Genomic DNA, 19,446 nt, shown 5'->3' with positions numbered 1-19,446 from the left:
TGGCTTAGCTTTTTAAAGCCAAAAGTTCTTTTTGGAAAAGAAAAAAAAAGCAAAACATGTTTGGCAAACTAATTTTATAAGCTACTTTTGAAGTTTTTACATAAGGAAAATGAACTTTTTGGAAAAGTTAGGAAATCCTGACTTTTTGTAACTTTTCCAAAAAGGACTTTTGGGGTTTGAAAAGCTAAACCAAACACCCCCTAAGAGAGAAATAGGGAGTGTAGCAGAGAAATGGAACCGGATGACGAACAAAAGGGAAAGACAAAGAAAAAGAAAGAAGGATCTGCAATTAAAAAGCAAAACAACAGGAAGAAGACACGTGGAATGGAGTAATATTTGACACGAAATAGGAACCCGATTATAAAAACACTATATATACTTATCTTTACCGATGGGAAGGAACATAAAGAAGATAACGAATGTAGTAAAGAATCACAAAGCAAAGTGGCAAATAAATGAAAATATAGGGACCCAGATGGTAACCACAGGGACCAATGGAAAATTTTTCACAATCTTAATATAATAATAATAATAATAATTGTCATATCTTGATGCCCTTATCACCGTCACCAAAAGCATCAATGTTGTTACCGTGCTTGCAAATAACACTGGAGTTTGCCTAACCACCATTGCAAACAACCCTGCCATCACCACCATTAACATCGTCGCCACCAGCCTCAATGAAACCACCATCTCAGTCACCCCATCACTAAAGTAACGACAACTGCCATTGACGAATACCTATGGACATATCCGACATCTCAACCTCTTTCCTCGTTTGTTTGACCATCAATTCCTCACCCTCTTTAGTCTCAACATTCACATACTCAACCTCAAGGACGATGTTAGTTTTAAGGGTGGAGGAATTGATACGTCCCTGAGGTTGTATCTAAGTCCGCCTCTATGGCGATGAAAGATACAATGCGTTAAATGAACAAGACATTTGTAACACTTTTTGTGATATATGAAATTATAACAGCCCGGATTTCCAGGTATTATTCATTCTTTCATTTTTTGGTATTTTGTCAGGAGACTCAGCGAGTTGGAGCTCGAACTCGCCGAGTAGGATCGTGATTTTGGACAAGGTTCGCGTCTGGACTCGGCGAGTCCACGCTGTTTAAAGAAACCCTAATTCCCCGGGTTTGGAGCCTATTTAAGGGCACTTATAGCCTCCCATTGCGGCTACCAGTCCCTTGAGAGAACCCTAAGAGAGCTAATTCGTTTTGGGAGAGAGGAAGTCACTTTTGGGCCTTTGTATTCTTTGTTTAGCAAGAGGAAGGTGGCAAGAGCAAGGAGGAGGTGAGATTACAGTAGATCCAGAGTCCAGATGCTTCATTTTGAGGTAAGGGTTTGAATCTCCTTCAGTTATAGGGTTTATCTTTAGAGTTAGGGTTTTATAACCCCTTGGAGAGTGATTATGAGAAGCAAATGGTCCCTCTTCGAGTTTGTGTCATGGATCTGGACTCAAAGAGGTCCAGAGACCTTAACCATTGGAGCTTTTTGGGTTATTATGGAGTCATTGGACCTAGGTGGTTATTTTTGGGACCAAATCACCTTTTGATGCCTTGTGGGGGTTATACAAACATCAAGTTTCGAACTTTACATGACATTCATGCTTGGGAAGGCCAGATCTAGGGTTTGGGAAAGCAGATCTGACCTCAGAAGGTCAATAAAAGTGTGTGCATGGCATGAACTCGCCGAGTTGTTCTTGGGACTCGGCGAGTAGGGTTGGGGTTTCACGTAATATGTTCAGTGAGTGGACTCGTCGGGTTAGGGGATAACCCAGTGAGTCAGGAAGAGTCAATATGGGGTTGAGTCAAGCCGGAACTCGCCGAGTTGTTCTTGAGACTCAGCGAGTTAAGTCGTGGTTGCCCCGCGATTCAAGCCAGGTGGTACTCATCGAGTTGGGGGAGTGCTCGACGTGCCAAGAAAAGATCCGAGGGAGTCAGTGAACGTGTTAGACTCGCCGAGTTACTTTGGTACACTCGCCGAGTCCGGTTAAAGTTGACCGTTGACCAGAGTTGACCAGTGTTGACTTGATAGGGTTAGTCAACCTTAGTTGTAAAAGTGTTAATTAGAGATATATTGTATTATAGGAAGATTATAGTTCGGGGGATCGAGCACGAGTGATTCCAGGGATTTACGAGTTATCGAGATACACGAGGTGAGTCTTCTCACTATACTTTACCTTGAGTAGGTAACTAGAGTTATGTGATACAGTGCTTGTATGCTATATATGTGTTATGTGTTGCGCTGCATTATTCTATGTGATTTATGTTGTGCATGTTTACATAGTTAGAACCTGAGGGTTCACAAAGTTTGGGTGCACGGACCCACAGAGTTATAGCCTCAAGTGGCTAATATGTGTTATATGTGGTATTTTGGGGAACTCACTAAGCTTTGTGCTTACAGTGTTTGGTGTTATTTGTTTCAAGTACTAGTGACGACCGTGGGAAGGCGCCGGCTTGATCAGTACACACACACAGGATTTTATGTTATGAGATCTTGGGATTTTTGTATGACATGAATTGTATTTCAAACATGGGTGTTTTTACGAATATTAAATGAATTATGTTTTTATAAAATGCGAAAAATTATTTTGAAATTTACGGTGTTACAGAAATGTGGTCACAATGCCTTGCATGAGTGCTTTTATATATATATATATATATATAAGAGTGTTATGAAAGAACTACCCTATGTTCTCTCTTGTCCTGGCCCAATCGGATTTTGGTTTATTTAACTAGGTTTAATCGTTTTTAATATAATTTTAAGCCAACTATAAACAAACAAAATAAAATTCAGTTTAATAGGTTTGGTTAATGGGATAAACAAAATAAAATTTTAATTATGGATTTTTTTTCTTAAGATAAAAAATTAGTAAAATAAACGAAATTACTGGTAATGAAATTTTCAGAAAAATCTCCTAAACTTTGATCTTATTAGCGAAAAATGTATTCCTTATTTTTTATTTACGATTAAGCCTGAAAAACCGCTAAATATAAATGTTGACCAGCTACAAGGACCATTTTACAAAAAAGTTTACTTGTTTCATAACAATTTACAAATCAAAATAATAGCATAAACATCAAAAGCATAAGAATTTACAAATCAAACAGTTATTTGTGTTGTTGGATATATAAGCCATTTAAAAAAAAACCAAAATTGATGTTACAGTATACGATATTGTAAATTAGGGATGAAAGTGTGTCCAAATCCGGACCAGATGGACAAGGACCCGGAACCGATTAACGGAATTTTGTACAACCGGAAACCGGACCCGTATATAGGAACTGGTTCCGGTTCGGTTTCAGGTATGATACCGGGTAAAGTGGGTATAGAACCATAAACCCCGAAAACATCAAACTGGGCAGGTTAGAACCGGATAAAGTTGGTTTAGAACCGGAAAACCTGAAAAACCGAAATTTTTTGGCAATTGCTTACTACTTAGTGGGTTGAACTTTAAAAAACTTTATATTGATATCCCGATTTCGGGAAAATTATAGTCTAAATCTTGTACAAACTCTAAACTATACTCGGGAAAAAAAAAACGCATATTTATCCGACTTTAAACGAATGAGATATGCATGTGTTAACGTTTTCACAAAACACAAAGTACAAAAAACAAATAGCTAAAAAGTTGAAAGTTTTCAAATTTGATATCCCGACTTCGGGGGAATGTAAGTCATTGAATATTAAACCAAAAATGACAAAATTATAGTCTAAAATCATGTACAAACTCTAAACTACAAATTTGAAAACTGTGTGTCAATTCGACTTCAAACGAAATAGATATGAATGTTTTAAAACTTTCACAGAATACAAAAAAGTTAAAAAACTAAAAACTTTCAGCTTTGATATATCGTCTTTGGGGACTGTAAATTAATGAATATAACACTAAAAATGACACATTTATAGTCTAAAATCATATATACAAACTCTAAATTACACGTTGAAAAAACTGTATGTTAATCCAAATTAAAACAAATAAGATATGCTTGTTTTAAACGTTTCACAGAAACCGGTTCTGGCCCTTAAAAGTGGTTTTGGTTCCTAACATCAGTTCTGGTTCTTAGACCCGATTTACCCGGACCCGATGGATCCAAACCCGAATTACCCGGAACTTGCATAAAGTAAATTTTTAAACCCGAAACCCAAACTGATTCTATATATTTCGGTTCTGGTCCAATTTTCCAGTTTTAATCTAATCTCATTCTAAATGTTAATCTTTAATTAGAACCGTTGGATTAGATTCACTTATTTATATTAGAGAAAATTACAAATATAGCAAAACCAATAATTACTTTGTAGAAAATAGTCAAAAAAAAACAATTACAAAAATAGCATGCAAAATCACAAATCACAGATGGACTAAGTCCATCTGCGATTTGACAAAGTCATTTGCGAACGTACAAGTTGTTAAAGCACATACATGCTTTAGCGACTTGTACGTTCGCAGATGGACTAGTCCATCTGCTATTTCACATTCCATCTGCGATTTCATCTTTTTCGCAGGCATAAAAACATAAATTTTTTTGTTTGTTTCATTTTTTACACTTTTCGTTGAAGAACTCTCTCTCTGGAAGCACTATGGACGATTTGACAAGACAAATATTAATTCATTTTATTAAAAAGATTTTAAACAAAATTTTCAAAGAAATTGTAACAAAAGTGATAATTTTTTGCAAGAATTTATATATAATATGGTTGTTTCATAGTTAAATCCTATCAATTTCGTAGAAAAAAAAAAAAAAAAACCGAAATCGCAGATTAACTTAGTTCATCTGCAATTTTAGTCACTTGTACCCCCTATTTATACCATAAAAAAAAAAAAAAAAAATCATCTGCGAACGTACAAATCGCTAAAGTACGGATGTGTTTTAGCGACTTATATGTACGCAGATTGCTTGGTGAAATCATAGATGGATTAATTATCTTGTTCGAGTTCACTTCTATTTTAGGATGATTTTGTTCTTTATTTATTTTATTTTTTTTTCGTAACTTGACGTCTTTCAATTAAATTATCCTTCAACTTTATTATAGTATAAATTATTTTTGAAGTATCATTTAATTCCATAACTTTATTAAAAAAATAAATAAAAGGTTTATTATTAACATTTTATAGCTTTTTAGAAAAGTTTGATGAAAAGATTTTATATTCAATAAGTTATGAGAGTTCTAAAAAAAAGTAATGAGATGCCCAACATCATATTAATTTATATATAAAATAAGTATTTATGATTTGGCTTTTTCTAGATCATAATAGAAAATATTTATGTTACAATTTAATTTAATTTATTATTATATTTTAATTTACTTTCAATTTTGGAAAACAACTCCATCTTCCCTTAAACCTTCAACTTCTGTTTCTTGGGGACGCAGATTTGATGATCTTTGGTGGTAGTGATAAACTCTTCAACAACATAATGTACAAAAAATATGAACATATTAAGTAAAAAATTTAAAATATAATAAAAAAAACTACATAATTAAATTTAATATTTAAATTTTACAAACATTTGAACTAAACAAAAAATTAAAAAAAATCCACTTGTAGACAATTCAATTTAATTATATTTAACCAGTTCGGACAACGAAAACCAAATAACCTGTTTCACGATATCAAAACCTAACTTTGTTACAGTCAGTGACAATTGTCACTCAGTGCAACAAAATTATGTCCAAATTTATCCATTTAATTTCAAAAAAAGTTTACGAATCTAATTTTTTTTTTTTTTTTTTATTAAGATACATCTTTAAGAACCTTGGAGTAAAAGGCCCAACGTGGGCTTCTTTTATCAATGGCATTTTGACCAAATGGATGTTGCTCTACATACGTTTTTACATTTTCAGTGGTCCCCACACCTTCCAAATAAACTCTAAGATCTCCATTAGGACCTGCAACAAGTACAACTTTAAGCATTGTACTTTTTTTTATTTCAAAAATCTAACCAATTATATTCCTTATATTCTTGTACTTTAAAAAAAAAAATTATTAAATCATTAAACTTAAAAAAATTTACCTTGTATTATACTAGGTACATTTGAAGTGTTGTACTTTTTTTTATTTGAAAATTTTAATCATCATTATATTTGATAGAATTTTCAACATATAATGTTATAATAATTAAAAAAAAAAAAGTAAATTACACGAATGGTCACTATGGTTTAGGGTAATTTGTACGTTTGGTCCCTAACTTAATTATTTAACTTAGAAGGTTCCTATTGTTTGTTTTTGTTACACGTTTGGTCTCTATCTTACCTAAAATGACTATTTTGCCCTGGATTTTTTAATTTATTTAAACAAACACACTCCCAACCCCACCCCTCTCACCTTACCTTACCTATCTCATTATTTTTTCCTATTTAAATAATAGTCTTTTTAGGTAAACACAGGGACCAAGCATATAACAAAAACAAACAGTTGGGGACCTTCCGAGTTAAAAAGATAAGTTAGGGACCAAACGCGCAAATTACCCAAAACCATAGGGACCATTCATGTAATTTACTCTTAAAAGTATATATTGTTGTTTCTCACCTAAAGAGTTGTCATTTGTATCCTTGTAGGTGTAAGACAAGGGAAAGACTCCGGTATGCTTCTAAAACATAAACAACAGTAATTAAAAAAATCATAAATTTTTATTAAAAAAATGTTAAATTAAATAAAAGGGTGATTGACTTACGGGATTTAGTAACGCTTTATATGGAGAATCATCCAACAATAATGTATTTGATTCATCATAAAATTCAATTTTTTCCCAAATTTTCTTGACTTCCTTGAAAACTATTAACTTATGTCTGTTTTCAAGGCTCCTAGCACTTGAATTTGTGCAATGTGACAAATCCTGGAAGAATAAAAGTATAAATAAAGTGAATTGACTATATTGCCCTTGATAAAAATATAAGTAAAGAATACTTACCCAAAGAAACAACAACTTCTTCTTCAAATCTCCTAACAAATAATCAACCACAGGGTCTAGAACTTTCCTGTTTGTAATTCCATGAGTAATAAATCAAAGAGGAATAAAATCCATAAATTTAATGATATTAAATTATTATTTATTTATTAATACCTTGTTCTTGATGACCAAATCGCAACATCAAATCTTTGGAAGCAAAATCTTAAAAAGTCATCCAAAAAAGGTCTCTTGAATACTACAATATAAATAAAAAGGATAATAAATTAAATAACCATAAAAAGATTTTTTTTTAATCTTAATTGGTAATTAAAAAGTGGGAGAAAATGAAAATCTTACTTGCTCTTCTTGAAATATTTTTATCTGATTTGAGATCTTTTGGAGGGGGGGAAACGATATCCGCTAACAATCCATTTACATCAAGAATCAGAAGCTTTTTTGCTGATGTGGCAACATGGGTTTTCATGATTTGGATTCCATTAAGGTAGGAATAATCAATGAGGATTTGTATGCTACCAATGATGAGTTTTTCAGAAAGAGATTTAGTGATAAATGTATCCATTTGTGTAGGAAGATCTTGAATTGATGAAGTATTATCATTCAGATTCAAAATGACACATTTACCCTTTGCTTTTCGCCTTTTTCTCTTTCTTGATGCTTCATGACTTGCAGTGTTAGCAACATTGGTGAGTTGACTGAGTTCTGAGTACCTTTCTGCTTTTAGCACCATTGGTTGTATCTTCGAATTGTGAGATTATAATTTTTGCTGTATCTTCTTCTTCTTGTTCTTACCTCTGAAGATTTCCAGTAGCTTATCTTAAGAAACCTGATTCTAAACTTCCACCTCACTTTTGAATGTGATTCCCCTTTTTGTGATTTCTCAGCTTATTGTAGGCTGCATCAATTTCCATTGATTAAAAAGACTGACCAAATATTAAACAACAAAATCAATAGTAAGATGCGCACAAATGATAACTAAGAACCCTAATTTCACATTTCAACGATAATCAATCACAATATCATCGATCACAAAAATTCATCACCATCTGCATTTCTCCTTCCATTGCGATAACGATTCCGTTTATGTTGATTATCAAACAGAGTGATTTCAGCTACGAATCAGAGACGAATTTTAATAAAATTTCACCTTAGAACTTTACGATAACTTTACGCTCAATAGAAATCGACTGATGATAAACAAAATCGATGACAAAATCAAGCTAAAAACATAGTGTCGGAGTTGAAACGAATCAATTTTAACATCAATTTAAAATCTTAGCTTCTGCATGAACATGGAGTGGGATTTACAGCGATTTGTGTACCTAAAAATATACCTAACTAGCTCACACATCGGTCGGAGTGAAAATCATCGGAAAGACGGAAACGAATACGAAAAAGCGAAACAAAACATCACAAATTAACATCGGATAAACGAAAACATGAAACAAAACGATAATTATCGGCTATTTCGATGGAAATACAGAGATTGAAGGAATAGAATCCATACCTGTTGATGTGTAGATGCAAAAACTGTTCGTCTTCGTCAACCTTTGTAGTCTACGAACATATGTTTATAAAAAGTCTCGTTCGTGATACTACAAGTACAAGCCTAAAACAGCACGCTAAGTCGCTCAAGCTGGATTTATATACCCTCAACCCCGACACGCCCCCTACCAACTCATTTTGAAAAAGAAATATATAAATACAAGAGTAAATTACACGAAATGTCCCTATGGTTTGGATAATTTGTACTTCTTATTCCTAATTTATTTTTTAACGTAGAAGGTCCTATTGTTTGATTTTATTATGTGTTTGGTCCCTATTATTTGTTATTGTTACGCGTTTGATCACTATCTTACTTAAAAAGACTATTATTTAAATAAATAAAAAAGTTTGTGGAATATGTAAGATAGGGTGAGGGGATCGGAGTGAGGGTGGGGGTGGGGGTGTCTATTTAATTAAATTGAAAAATTAAAGGAAAAATAGTCTTTTTACATATGATAGGGACCAAGAGCGTAATAAAAACAAACAATAAAGACCTTTCGAGTTAAAAAAAATAAATTAAATACCACATACGTAAATTACCTTAAACTATAGGGACCATTCATGTAATTTACTCAAAAAGTAAAATAAACAATTTACACGAATGGTCCTTAAGGTTTTGTTTTTACCCTAAAGTAGTCCTTACGGAACTTTTTTCCTTCATATGGTACCTATGGAGCAAACCTTGCACACAAATGATCCTTATGGCTAACTTTGTTAACATACTCTGTTAAGTGTGTGTAAAATAACAAAAATGCCCTTTGCTTTTATTTATTTATTTATTTATAATATTTTATTAATTTAAAATTAAAAAGAAAAAAGTGAGGCCCTCTTCCTCCCCCCCCCCCCTCTCTTTCTCTCTCTCTCTCTTTCTCTCTCTCTCTCTCTCTCATTAAAGCACCACCCAATTCATCTTCTCCGGCATGTCTCTCCCCCACCTTACATTGTCGCTCGCTGACATGCCACCTCCATCTTCTCCTCTCTCTTGAAATCTCACGAAAGGGAAGATCGTTAGATTCAGAAAAAAGTTCAGGGTTTTTGATTTGCAACAAAAAAATGCTTTAAATTTGGATCAAATGGATCCTTTTAAACCCTTTTAAACCCCAACCCTAACAAAATCGTTGATGGAGACACCGCCTTCCACCACCACCAATCCCTTTCCCAGACGCTAGACCAAAACAAAGCAAGAAGTCGAAGTATCACCTCCTCTAATGGGTTCAGATATGATGAGATTGAATTTCTTGTTCTTTCCGTCACTTAGCAATCCCGTCGAGGGCTCCTTTTATCAAAAAAGTTTTCGGCTAACCAGGAGCTGGCACCACCGCTTCTAATCTCCCATCCGATTGTTAAAGAAACCCACAAACCTCCCTTCCTTCGCTATTGTTACTGCTCGTTCCCTTCCATGGGGTTACACAACCTCGAACCTCCCCATTTCTCTATTTTGCTCCCCGATCAGATGAAGACGGAGACTTGTTCCCTTGGTTCTCAACCGGCGATGTTCTTGTTGATCTAATTCGTATCTTGGCAGGGTAATCCAGAGGGCATGTGCTTGTTTCTTGAAATTTCTTTTCCAAACTTCACCTGCAACTGTGATTGCAGCCATGGCGGATTTTGAACATTAAATTCCTTAAATTACAACATATCTGAGTCTTCGTTGGTTTGTTTATTATAGAAAATTTGTGTAAGTTTGTAGAAAGTTGTGTTTCATTCTTTGCTCTTATGAGTAAGTTTGTAGAAAATTTGTGTTTCATTCTTCAAATCTAAAGAATTATATATTCAAATCTGAATCTCTTTCAAAACATCTTCGTAATTAGGCCTTGTCATAATTTTCTTTTGCTTGTGCTCACCTATTAAATGATGGAGGTTTTTTGCTTCAGTACACAGTTGGGTTGTACGTTTGATGATGATAGTGGGATTGATTTCTTCACCAAAGCATGACCACTGCAAGAGAGAGAGAGGGGGAGAGATAGAGAGTGAGAGAGAGAGAGAGAGGACCATTTATGAGCATAAAACAAATGGTATTTTTGTTATTTAACCAAGCTTAACAGAATTTGTTAACAAAGTTAGTCAAATGAGCCTTTTGTGTGCAAGGTTTGCTCCGTAGGTACCATCTGAGGAAAAAAAGTTTCATAGAGACTACTTTAGGGGAAAAAACTAAACCTTAAGGACAATTCGTGTAGTTTGTTCTAAAATAAATGGTAATTTTTACATAATTTTTGTATGTTTTCGTTCAAAAACGAGTTACTTTTCACATCTTTTAAACACCTTTGTGGTAATTTTTCAATCCATTGTTATATATTTTTGTATATACTTTTTTAAATACATTGCAAAATTTGAATCATGATATAAGAGTTTGGTGGAAAAAAGTCAAGAAACATGAAATCAAATGGAATAAGATATAAAGGCTTCTTGAAAAAGTTAAGAGATCGGGCTTATGAACTTTAGGTGGATGAAATCAGTGATAGAAAGACATATTACACCAGCTAATAAGAATTAAAATGTTATTCTTCGCATTGATTAGTTTGATGAAAATCAGGTCCGGTCCAAACATATATGGGGCTAGGGGGGAAAAAAGGGCCCCTCTAAGACAAACATAATAAAGATTAAAAAATATCGATTATTTTTCACTATAGATGTGTTCAATTAGTAGTAACAAACAAGCTAAATTGTTTATCTTTTGAGGTAATTTGAATTTAAACCATATTTATGCTCTAGATATCATTTAGGTAATATTTTTCATATATATATATATATATATATATATATAACTCAAAAAATTTGGACCCCTGGAGACGTGGGCCACAGATGGTCGTCTGGGTTGCCCACCGTCTGGACCGATCCTGAGGAAAATGTGAACTTGCATTTGTGTTTCTTGGATGGATGGAGGACCAAGTTTCAAGTTGTTTGAACATGTTAAAAGCATCTCTAACCCTCTTTCATTTTCCATTTTGTTCCTTATTTTTTCCATATTATTCTCCAACCCTCTCCCATTTATCCCCTCATTTTGGAGGATATTAATAATAATACCTCAAATATAGTGTTATGCTATTCATTTCTTCTGAAATGTGGATGAACTTTGTGTTGTCGGTTTTAGTCCCTCTATTTATATATTTATACATTTCTAGTTTATTTTTACCAAATAATTATAATTTAAATATAATATTTAATACTTATAATATTTTGTTATATATTAAATTATATTAATTAATTATAAATATAAAGTTTGTATTTTTGTTCATCAAATTCATATAAAAAGTTAAATACATATTGAAATTTTAAAAAACGATAACGTATTTTACAAATGCTTATAAGTGTGTTATAAATATAATCTTATTTAATAATATTATTGTAATAGAAAAAATATAGATTATATATTTGTTAAAACCAAATTAATAGAAATGTGTGTTTTACAATGTATGTAAGTTGGAAGAATATAATATACTAGGAATATTTTTTTGGGGGTAAAAAATAAGATAAAAAATGGAGTTGAGTTTGAGATAAAACACTATTTACCCTATTTTTTACTCTATTCTTTAGGAAACAAATGAAAATGGGTTGGAGATGGTGTAATCTTGATGTTCAAGGGTAAAAATGATTGACTGATTGTGGTGAAATTTTTGGAGAAGATTGAAGACCAACTTTCCAACAGATATAACATGAAATATAAGAACAAAATTAAAAAGCTCGAAAAGCATTTTGAATCAAAGATTATTTTTACCTTTCATGAAATACATTTGTTTTTAATGATCAAACATTATGGTTTTATGAATCCATATTAATTCTATTCATTCGTATAACATTTCTCATTCCGACTTTCCAACACCGGGTAGGTGTCAAACTCTATACATCATCTCACCACTTAACATAGTCTTGCTTTTCATTAAGTACATAAGGGGGAGAAGCATGAAATGACAATCCCACCTACGGTTCTGTATTTGTAACGGATAACATACGAAAGCTTTGGAATATTTTATCGAACAACAGAATGAAACTTGACCTAAATAAATTATTAAATATCATATTTGTCATACCTTCTATATATATATATATATATATATATATATATATATATATATATATATATATATATATATATATATATATATATATATATAATACATTATAAAACATATTTGATCGAATGTTGAATTCTAAGTCATACAAATATTATTGTGATATTTACAATCAATTAATACATGCAAATCCTATCCAGTCAATACCCTGAAAAAGTCAGCAGTTGAAAGTGAGTTGTCTTTGAAGCCGTAGGTCCCTCCAAGAATCGTTCAATTCTAGTTCATATTCCCTTATATGAGGGCTTTTCGTCTCCTTTGTTGAAACCATTTCATGTTTTCCTCCATCAATCGAAGAACCCTAAGACCACTCACCACTCTTAACACCACATCTCTTAACACCCTAAACACAAACAATCCAATGTGCCGCTCCTCATCATTTCCATATCCTTCGACAGCTAACGTAGTCACCACTACCACCACTCTTCTCCTTCTTTATTCCGTATTATGGGGTGTTTGGCTAAGCTTTTTTAAAATAGCTTATTAGGTTCCACACCACTATAAGTTAAAAAAGTGTTTGGATGAAAATAACTTATTCCGGTGGAGAACCTCTAATAAGTCATTTTTTCATAAGTTACCCTACACTTACTTATTAACTTATAAGCTAATAAGCTAATAATTTATAAGCTAATAAGCAATAAATTTTTTTGCCAAGCACCCCTAGGTGACATTCACCACCACACACCATTGTCTCCACCACCACTTTGCTCTAAAATTGATTCTGATTTTTTTTTTTTGAAATTGTTTATTTTTTTCTTTATCTCGCCCCTATGCTGCATACATATCTCCTTGAATCTTCAATTTGCGTGATTTGAGGAACGATTGGGAGAGAAATTAGAGAATAAAGGGTTTCAATATTTTTGAAATTTTCTTTGTCTTCTCCTATTTATCGCTCACAACATTTCAAATTCAATTGGCATCCTAAATTTTGCCATTCTTTTCCCCTATTCATCCCAATCTCTTTTCCCGATGCATCGACACAACCATCCATCGGACCAATCACCACCACTGGACAATCCATCTCACACTATCGCACCACTCGGACCTCACATCTTATCAAACCACCGTATCCCGAATCATCGAATATCCGTCAATCTATTCCTCTGTTGTATTTCCTCTATACGACAATGTTTATCCTCAAAACGTGAGAAGTACTAATTACTTTTAGTTTCTAAATGTTAATTGAATCACTTCATCCCTACCTTCATATTTTATCCTCTAGTTTGTCCATTTAGGTTCATCGCTTTCCTGTTGTTTCTTATATTATGCCAAGGTAAGTTGAGCAACCTTTGTTTATATAACCATTATCTTTGGTATTTTTTTAGCTTAGGATTTTAAAGACTACCTTTGATGTTGATTCTTATATTCACAAATTTTAGCCTACCATGTGCTCAATGAAATGGTTAAGAGAATTATTCTTGATTAAACTCCATTAGGTTTTGATTCTTTTGTTTGGTATACACCATGAAATCACTTAAACTTTCACTTGAACTCACCTTCTTAATTATTTTTGCAGGTTATTGTCGTAGCCTCTTTTGCTAATGAATCATGGCATATTCTTGTTCATACTCCATCTTCATTACGACTTCAATGGACTTCTACCAATATTCTTTTTTTATTGTTCATTTCTAAGCATTGCTATGATTTTTCTTTGCAGGTGCTTTTTTCTAATTACACTTGGTCAAACAAGGGTGGTTTCACAAAAAGATCAAGCATGAATGGGGATATAAGTCTAGATGTGGTTTTCAACATTGTATCGTATGAGGATGTGCCTAAGCTTCAAGAAAGTCTTATGTGTTCAGGTTTTAAAGTAATCCCACACAATTCCAGGACTACCAATTGCAATATTTTTATTTCATAATAATATTAAATTGTCGTTGTTTGATTATTACATTTATGTATACAAAGGGGATTTTGTACCACAAGATACTGTTAGCTACTTTGTAGTTTCTCCATTTACTTTTCCAAGATAAATCATATTGATAGCAATATTACGAGAGTTAAGATTTTGAGATCTTATTAAAAATTTGTTTGATCAATAAATATATATTTAAGAAAAACAAGTAACATGTGCATGTCTATTTGCTTTGCTGTGACAACCGTCAAATTCTGGTCAATTCAAAGTCAAATAAAGTCAACAAGTCAAACCGGTCAGCTCAACTAACCCTTGTGTACTTGGGCTTACGTTCAGTATTTACTAAACAACTCGCTATTCTGATAAGAAAACATAAATCGAAAAGTACGTGCAACTAGATCTCTTTAACCTAAAAGCTGCGGTAAGTGGCAAGCCAAACCGATAAAACAATGATGCTTACTCATCGGGAGTATGTAAGATCCTTAAACAAGGCTTAACAGGGTTTACGAACCATGCATTGCGATGCCGGACACTCACAACTGTCCCACACGGAACCTCTCTCAATCGTTTTCACTCTATCTCTCTCAATGTCAAATCTCTCCCAAATCTCTCCAAGTATGTGAAATCTCTCTCAAATATCTCTCTGTATGAGAAATCTCTCCAAGAATATCAAATCTCTCCCAAATCTCTCCAAGTATGTGAAATCTCTCTCAAATATCTCTCTGTATGAGAAATCTCTCCAAGAATGTCAAATCTCTCCCAAATCTCTCCAAGTATGTGAAATCTCTCTCAAATATCTCTCTGTATGAGAAATCTCTCCAAGAATGTCAAATCTCTCCTAAATCTCTCCAAGTATGTGAAATCTCTCTCAAATATCTCTTTGTATGAGAAATCTCTCCAAGAATGTCAAATCTCTCCCAAATCTCTCCAAGTGTGAGAAATCTCTCCCAAATCTCTCTCAAAATCTTCCCGTAACTTTTTGGAATCATTCGGGTCATTCCGACCCTTAACCGGGTCAAAAACGGCTCAAAACGAGGCGAAAACGAGAAAAATAGGCTTTAGGAACCGAAACCAAGAACAGAGAACCGAAACCGAGAACAAAGAACCGAAACCGAGAACAGAGAACCGAAACCGAGAACAAAGAACCGAACCGAAGGTACTGTTCACCAAGCCGAACCGAAGGTACTGTTCACTACAGTCCGTTCGGTTCGCACAGTCTCGCCTCTTATTCCCGAACCGAACCCTCGCCTTCTCTCGCTTCTCGCTCTGTCTCTTCGCGCCCTCTGTTCTCTTCTCCCCTCTCGGTTCCTTCCCTTCTCTCTTCTTCTTCTCTCGGTTGCTGCCTCCCTCTCTCTCGGTTCAGCATAAGAAGGCCGAGCCTCGGCCAGATTTCGCATATTTGTCACTTTTAGCCCATTTTTGATATTTTTAACATTTTAAGCCCGTTTTTCGTGATTTTAAAGCGGGATTTTCTCCAGAAATTATATTTTAACATAATAAACCCTAAATATTCATAATTTAAACATATTTTGATGAAAATCATTATTTAAATAATAAAAATCAAATGGGTGAATTATTAAAGGTGGAGTGTTGACTTTGTCTTATCCAATGTCACAAGCAACTACCCCACACCCACTCTTTGACTAACCACACCTCCCCACCTTACCTAGGTCACATCAATGTCTTTTCCACTCAATTATCCCTCTTTCCCACGTTTTTGAGGGCTGAATATTCATCCTCTCTCCTCACTTCTCTCATTTGCTCTCATTTCACAAGAAGATCAAACTCTTTCCTCTCTCACTTTCTCTCTCTAGAAATTCGAGATTCAAGGGCTGATCTTGAGTTTTTCCTCCACATTTGGTAAGAATAATCCATTCTCTTTATGATTATCTCAATTATTTCCACTCAAATCATGGATATCTTACACAAACTCTCTCATAATCGTGTTAGATCTTCGAATCTTCAAGTGATTCTTCAAGTGTTCTTGGGTTGAACACTTATCTTCTTCAACACTTACCTACTGAAATCACTTAAGGTGAGTTCATACCCCTACATTTTCATGTTTTCTCAAGTTTTCAAGGGGGGAATACAAGTTAAAACACTAAGAACATAACTAAATTTTTCTAACAGCCTTCATCAGAAAAGTTCAACTCCATTCACGGACTGTTTTGGGCATCTTAAACATTTTTGTTTTCAAAACTGTACAAGGTGCAAATAGTTCAAGTTTGTAGCTTTAAAATGACGACTTGCACATCTCCATACGATTTTTCTACAATTTATGGTGATTTTTACAAAACTGCCTATCATCTCAAACAACAATCCGGACCAGTCTGCGATTATGGACTTTTTCACCCAAGTTAGAGGTCATTATAAATTGTGATAAAAATTATGAGCAAACTAGACACATTTTGTGAACTCTCAGAATTTACGGATCTAGTTTTCGACTTCGTATGATTTTTCTATGATTTTTCCAAAACTGGGCAGAATTGCTAAAGTTAGCCAACAGCATGTAAATATCATAACACTTTGTAATATGTTGAGCAAAGTGTATAATCATAAGTTCTAATATTTGAATGTGCTTCCTTGTTAGTTTATCATTGTGAACTGAAACTAAGTCATTCATATTAAATATTATTCATTCATTTAGAACACGTATTATGTAACTATAAAAAGTATAGTTGGATAAATTCACAACACTAATACATTTCCATAAAAAGAATCCATACATATTATATACATTTTAGATAAACTATAATAGGTATAGTTTATGTTACATCACTCAACACACTCGTACAAAAAGGGTACATTCATACAAGAAAGATTTATATCCACACACATTTCATGTAAACTTGTTAACCTATATTGTGAGACTCTCTCTCTCTCTCCCCGTACGTCCGAGTGCGGGATATAATTCATGGTAGTTATAATCAGAATCTCCTTGAGGGAGAACGTGATACTTGTATATAGATCTATATTGGGTTTGACACCCCACACCTTGCTGCTAGCTACAGTTGGACCTGCAGGTCTACGGGTGACAAATGTCATTTTATTTTTCGCGACACTGAGAACGTCGTGGCAGGTTCACATAGTCATAGTATGATTATAGCGACTCACATAGGGATATAACAACCCATAAGTTTACGGGATTTTATTTTTAAAACCTAAATGAGTTTTATGTCGATTTAAAATCACCTTTTTATCTCTATGAGTACAGATATTACTGTACACTTTTGGTTTTGGTAGTTACGACTACACATCGTTTGAAACCACATTTATACTTTTAAGTATGGTCAATACTTGTTATTACTCGGTCCTCTAATTTAGGACTACATATATATATAATGTATTAACAAACTATTTTTCATCTAGAACTGTTAGACTTCAACTATAATCGCTGACCGTACATGTTTGAGTCATATAAGAATTTAGTCTTGATTGGCCTAGAATTGGTGGTGCCCGCCTCATCTCCTGTTCCTTGTTTGGTTGTGGACTTAGGGCAGACCCACTATATTCAACGTTTAATCTAATTTAAACCTTATATAACTTATATACGCTGGACGATTATAGAGGAACTCTACGGGTCATTCTAGGATTCATTAATGCATCATATAGGAATATTTCTATTCACTTAAATAAGAAAATATTGGATTTTCTGGAAATCAAACTATATCGATCTTACAAGGAAAAACGGTTTCTACTTCAGACAAAACTCTTATGAACTCACCAACCTTTGTGTTGACACTTTTTAAAACTACTTGTATTCCCAGGAAATCAGTGAAACAGGAAAACTTCATCGCTTTGAGGATGGGACGTTAAACCGTCAACAATTTATTTTGTCATCATAATGTAATTGCTTTTGAAACATAAAAACATATACTTTGGTGTAACTTTTGCAATTATATATATGGTGGTTGTTTTTACTTTGAGCACTATTATACACGTTGTGATACTGTACATGAAGTCCTCCGCCCCCAGACGTTTCCGCCATCCTTGGTTTGGGGGTGTGACATTTGCATCCCTTCAGATTTTGTATTTTACAACTTTTTGCTAATAATGATTTCTTTATACATGTTGTGATTGGGATGAGTCATACTTCTTGCAGAAGGCCCAAGCAAAGCAAACTTTGCATCTCTTCATATATTATCGTTCTCTCTCTCTCTCACACACACACACACACATATATATATATATATATATATATATACATTTACACATGCTTTTGTTAATGTGTTTGTTATTTTCATATATATATATATATATATATATATATATATATATATATATATATATATATATGTATGTATTTGTACCTTTTTTGGTGACTTGGAATGCAAACAACAAATTTTAGCAACACTTTTTTATATATGTAGCAGGTAACATTCCTTGACTCAACTCACCTCAGAAACACCATGTGACACTCTGTTATTTTCTACTTGTAAAGTTAACTTAAATATTATTCTAATCTTAAATAAGTTAGAATAATGTTTTATAAGTGTTTACACCTTGTATTCAAAGTGTTATTTGTTCAATAAGGGAGTTATTAGAATCGAGAAATTTCACATTCTTTTTCTTTTCTCCCTTCAGGCCGCATATGAGGGCCGCAAACCCTCGGACCGTGAACGAGGCCGTGATCAGGATTCGGCCGCAAACTCATCGGATCTTATCACCTTGGAAAATGATCCTTATCGGCTTGGATCTCGTTCTCGGTCGCGAACCGCTTGTGGTCCGTAATCATCTTCTCGGCCATAATCGCATCGGATCGTGTACGATGTTCACGGCCGTGAACCCTTCGGACCGTGAACCCTCGCATATATATATATATATATATATATATATATATATCAAATATTTTCCTTCATTTCTACACATTTTACACGAAAATCCAACCCTTTTCTCTCAAGTATCATCAGCCAAGAACATCCTTTCTCCTCTAGAACATGCTAAATTCATCATTTCTCATCATATTCAAGTGTTAATCATTAGTTCTTCATAAGATCTAACAGGTATCCTTTCTTGATCTTGTTATTATTTCAAGAACATCATTCAATCTTCTTATACTTGG

General features: G+C 33.6%; 1 protein-coding gene across 1 annotated transcript; it reads right to left on the bottom strand.

The window, feature by feature from the left end:
• Positions 1-5,561: 5,561 nt before the first annotated feature.
• Positions 5,562-8,574, bottom strand: LOC145033890 (uncharacterized). Its single transcript, XM_078982379.1, has 7 exons — positions 8,425-8,574; positions 7,257-7,812; positions 7,074-7,155; positions 6,921-6,987; positions 6,684-6,845; positions 6,539-6,599; positions 5,562-5,898 (listed from the first exon to the last, which is right to left on the bottom strand). Exons 2-7 carry the CDS (start codon positions 7,645-7,647, stop codon positions 5,744-5,746), a joined length of 918 nt encoding a protein of 305 aa, XP_078838505.1. The 5' UTR covers positions 7,648-7,812; positions 8,425-8,574; the 3' UTR covers positions 5,562-5,743.
• Positions 8,575-19,446: the final 10,872 nt, after the last annotated feature.

Source organism: Lactuca saligna, chromosome 3 (assembly GCF_052625555.1).
Source record: "Lactuca saligna cultivar CGN05327 chromosome 3, ASM5262555v1, whole genome shotgun sequence".
In the NCBI taxonomy this organism is placed as follows: domain Eukaryota; kingdom Viridiplantae; phylum Streptophyta; class Magnoliopsida; order Asterales; family Asteraceae; genus Lactuca; species Lactuca saligna.
Note: the sequence above shows the minus strand (reverse complement) of the source record. Positions and strands in the feature narration are given on the sequence as shown.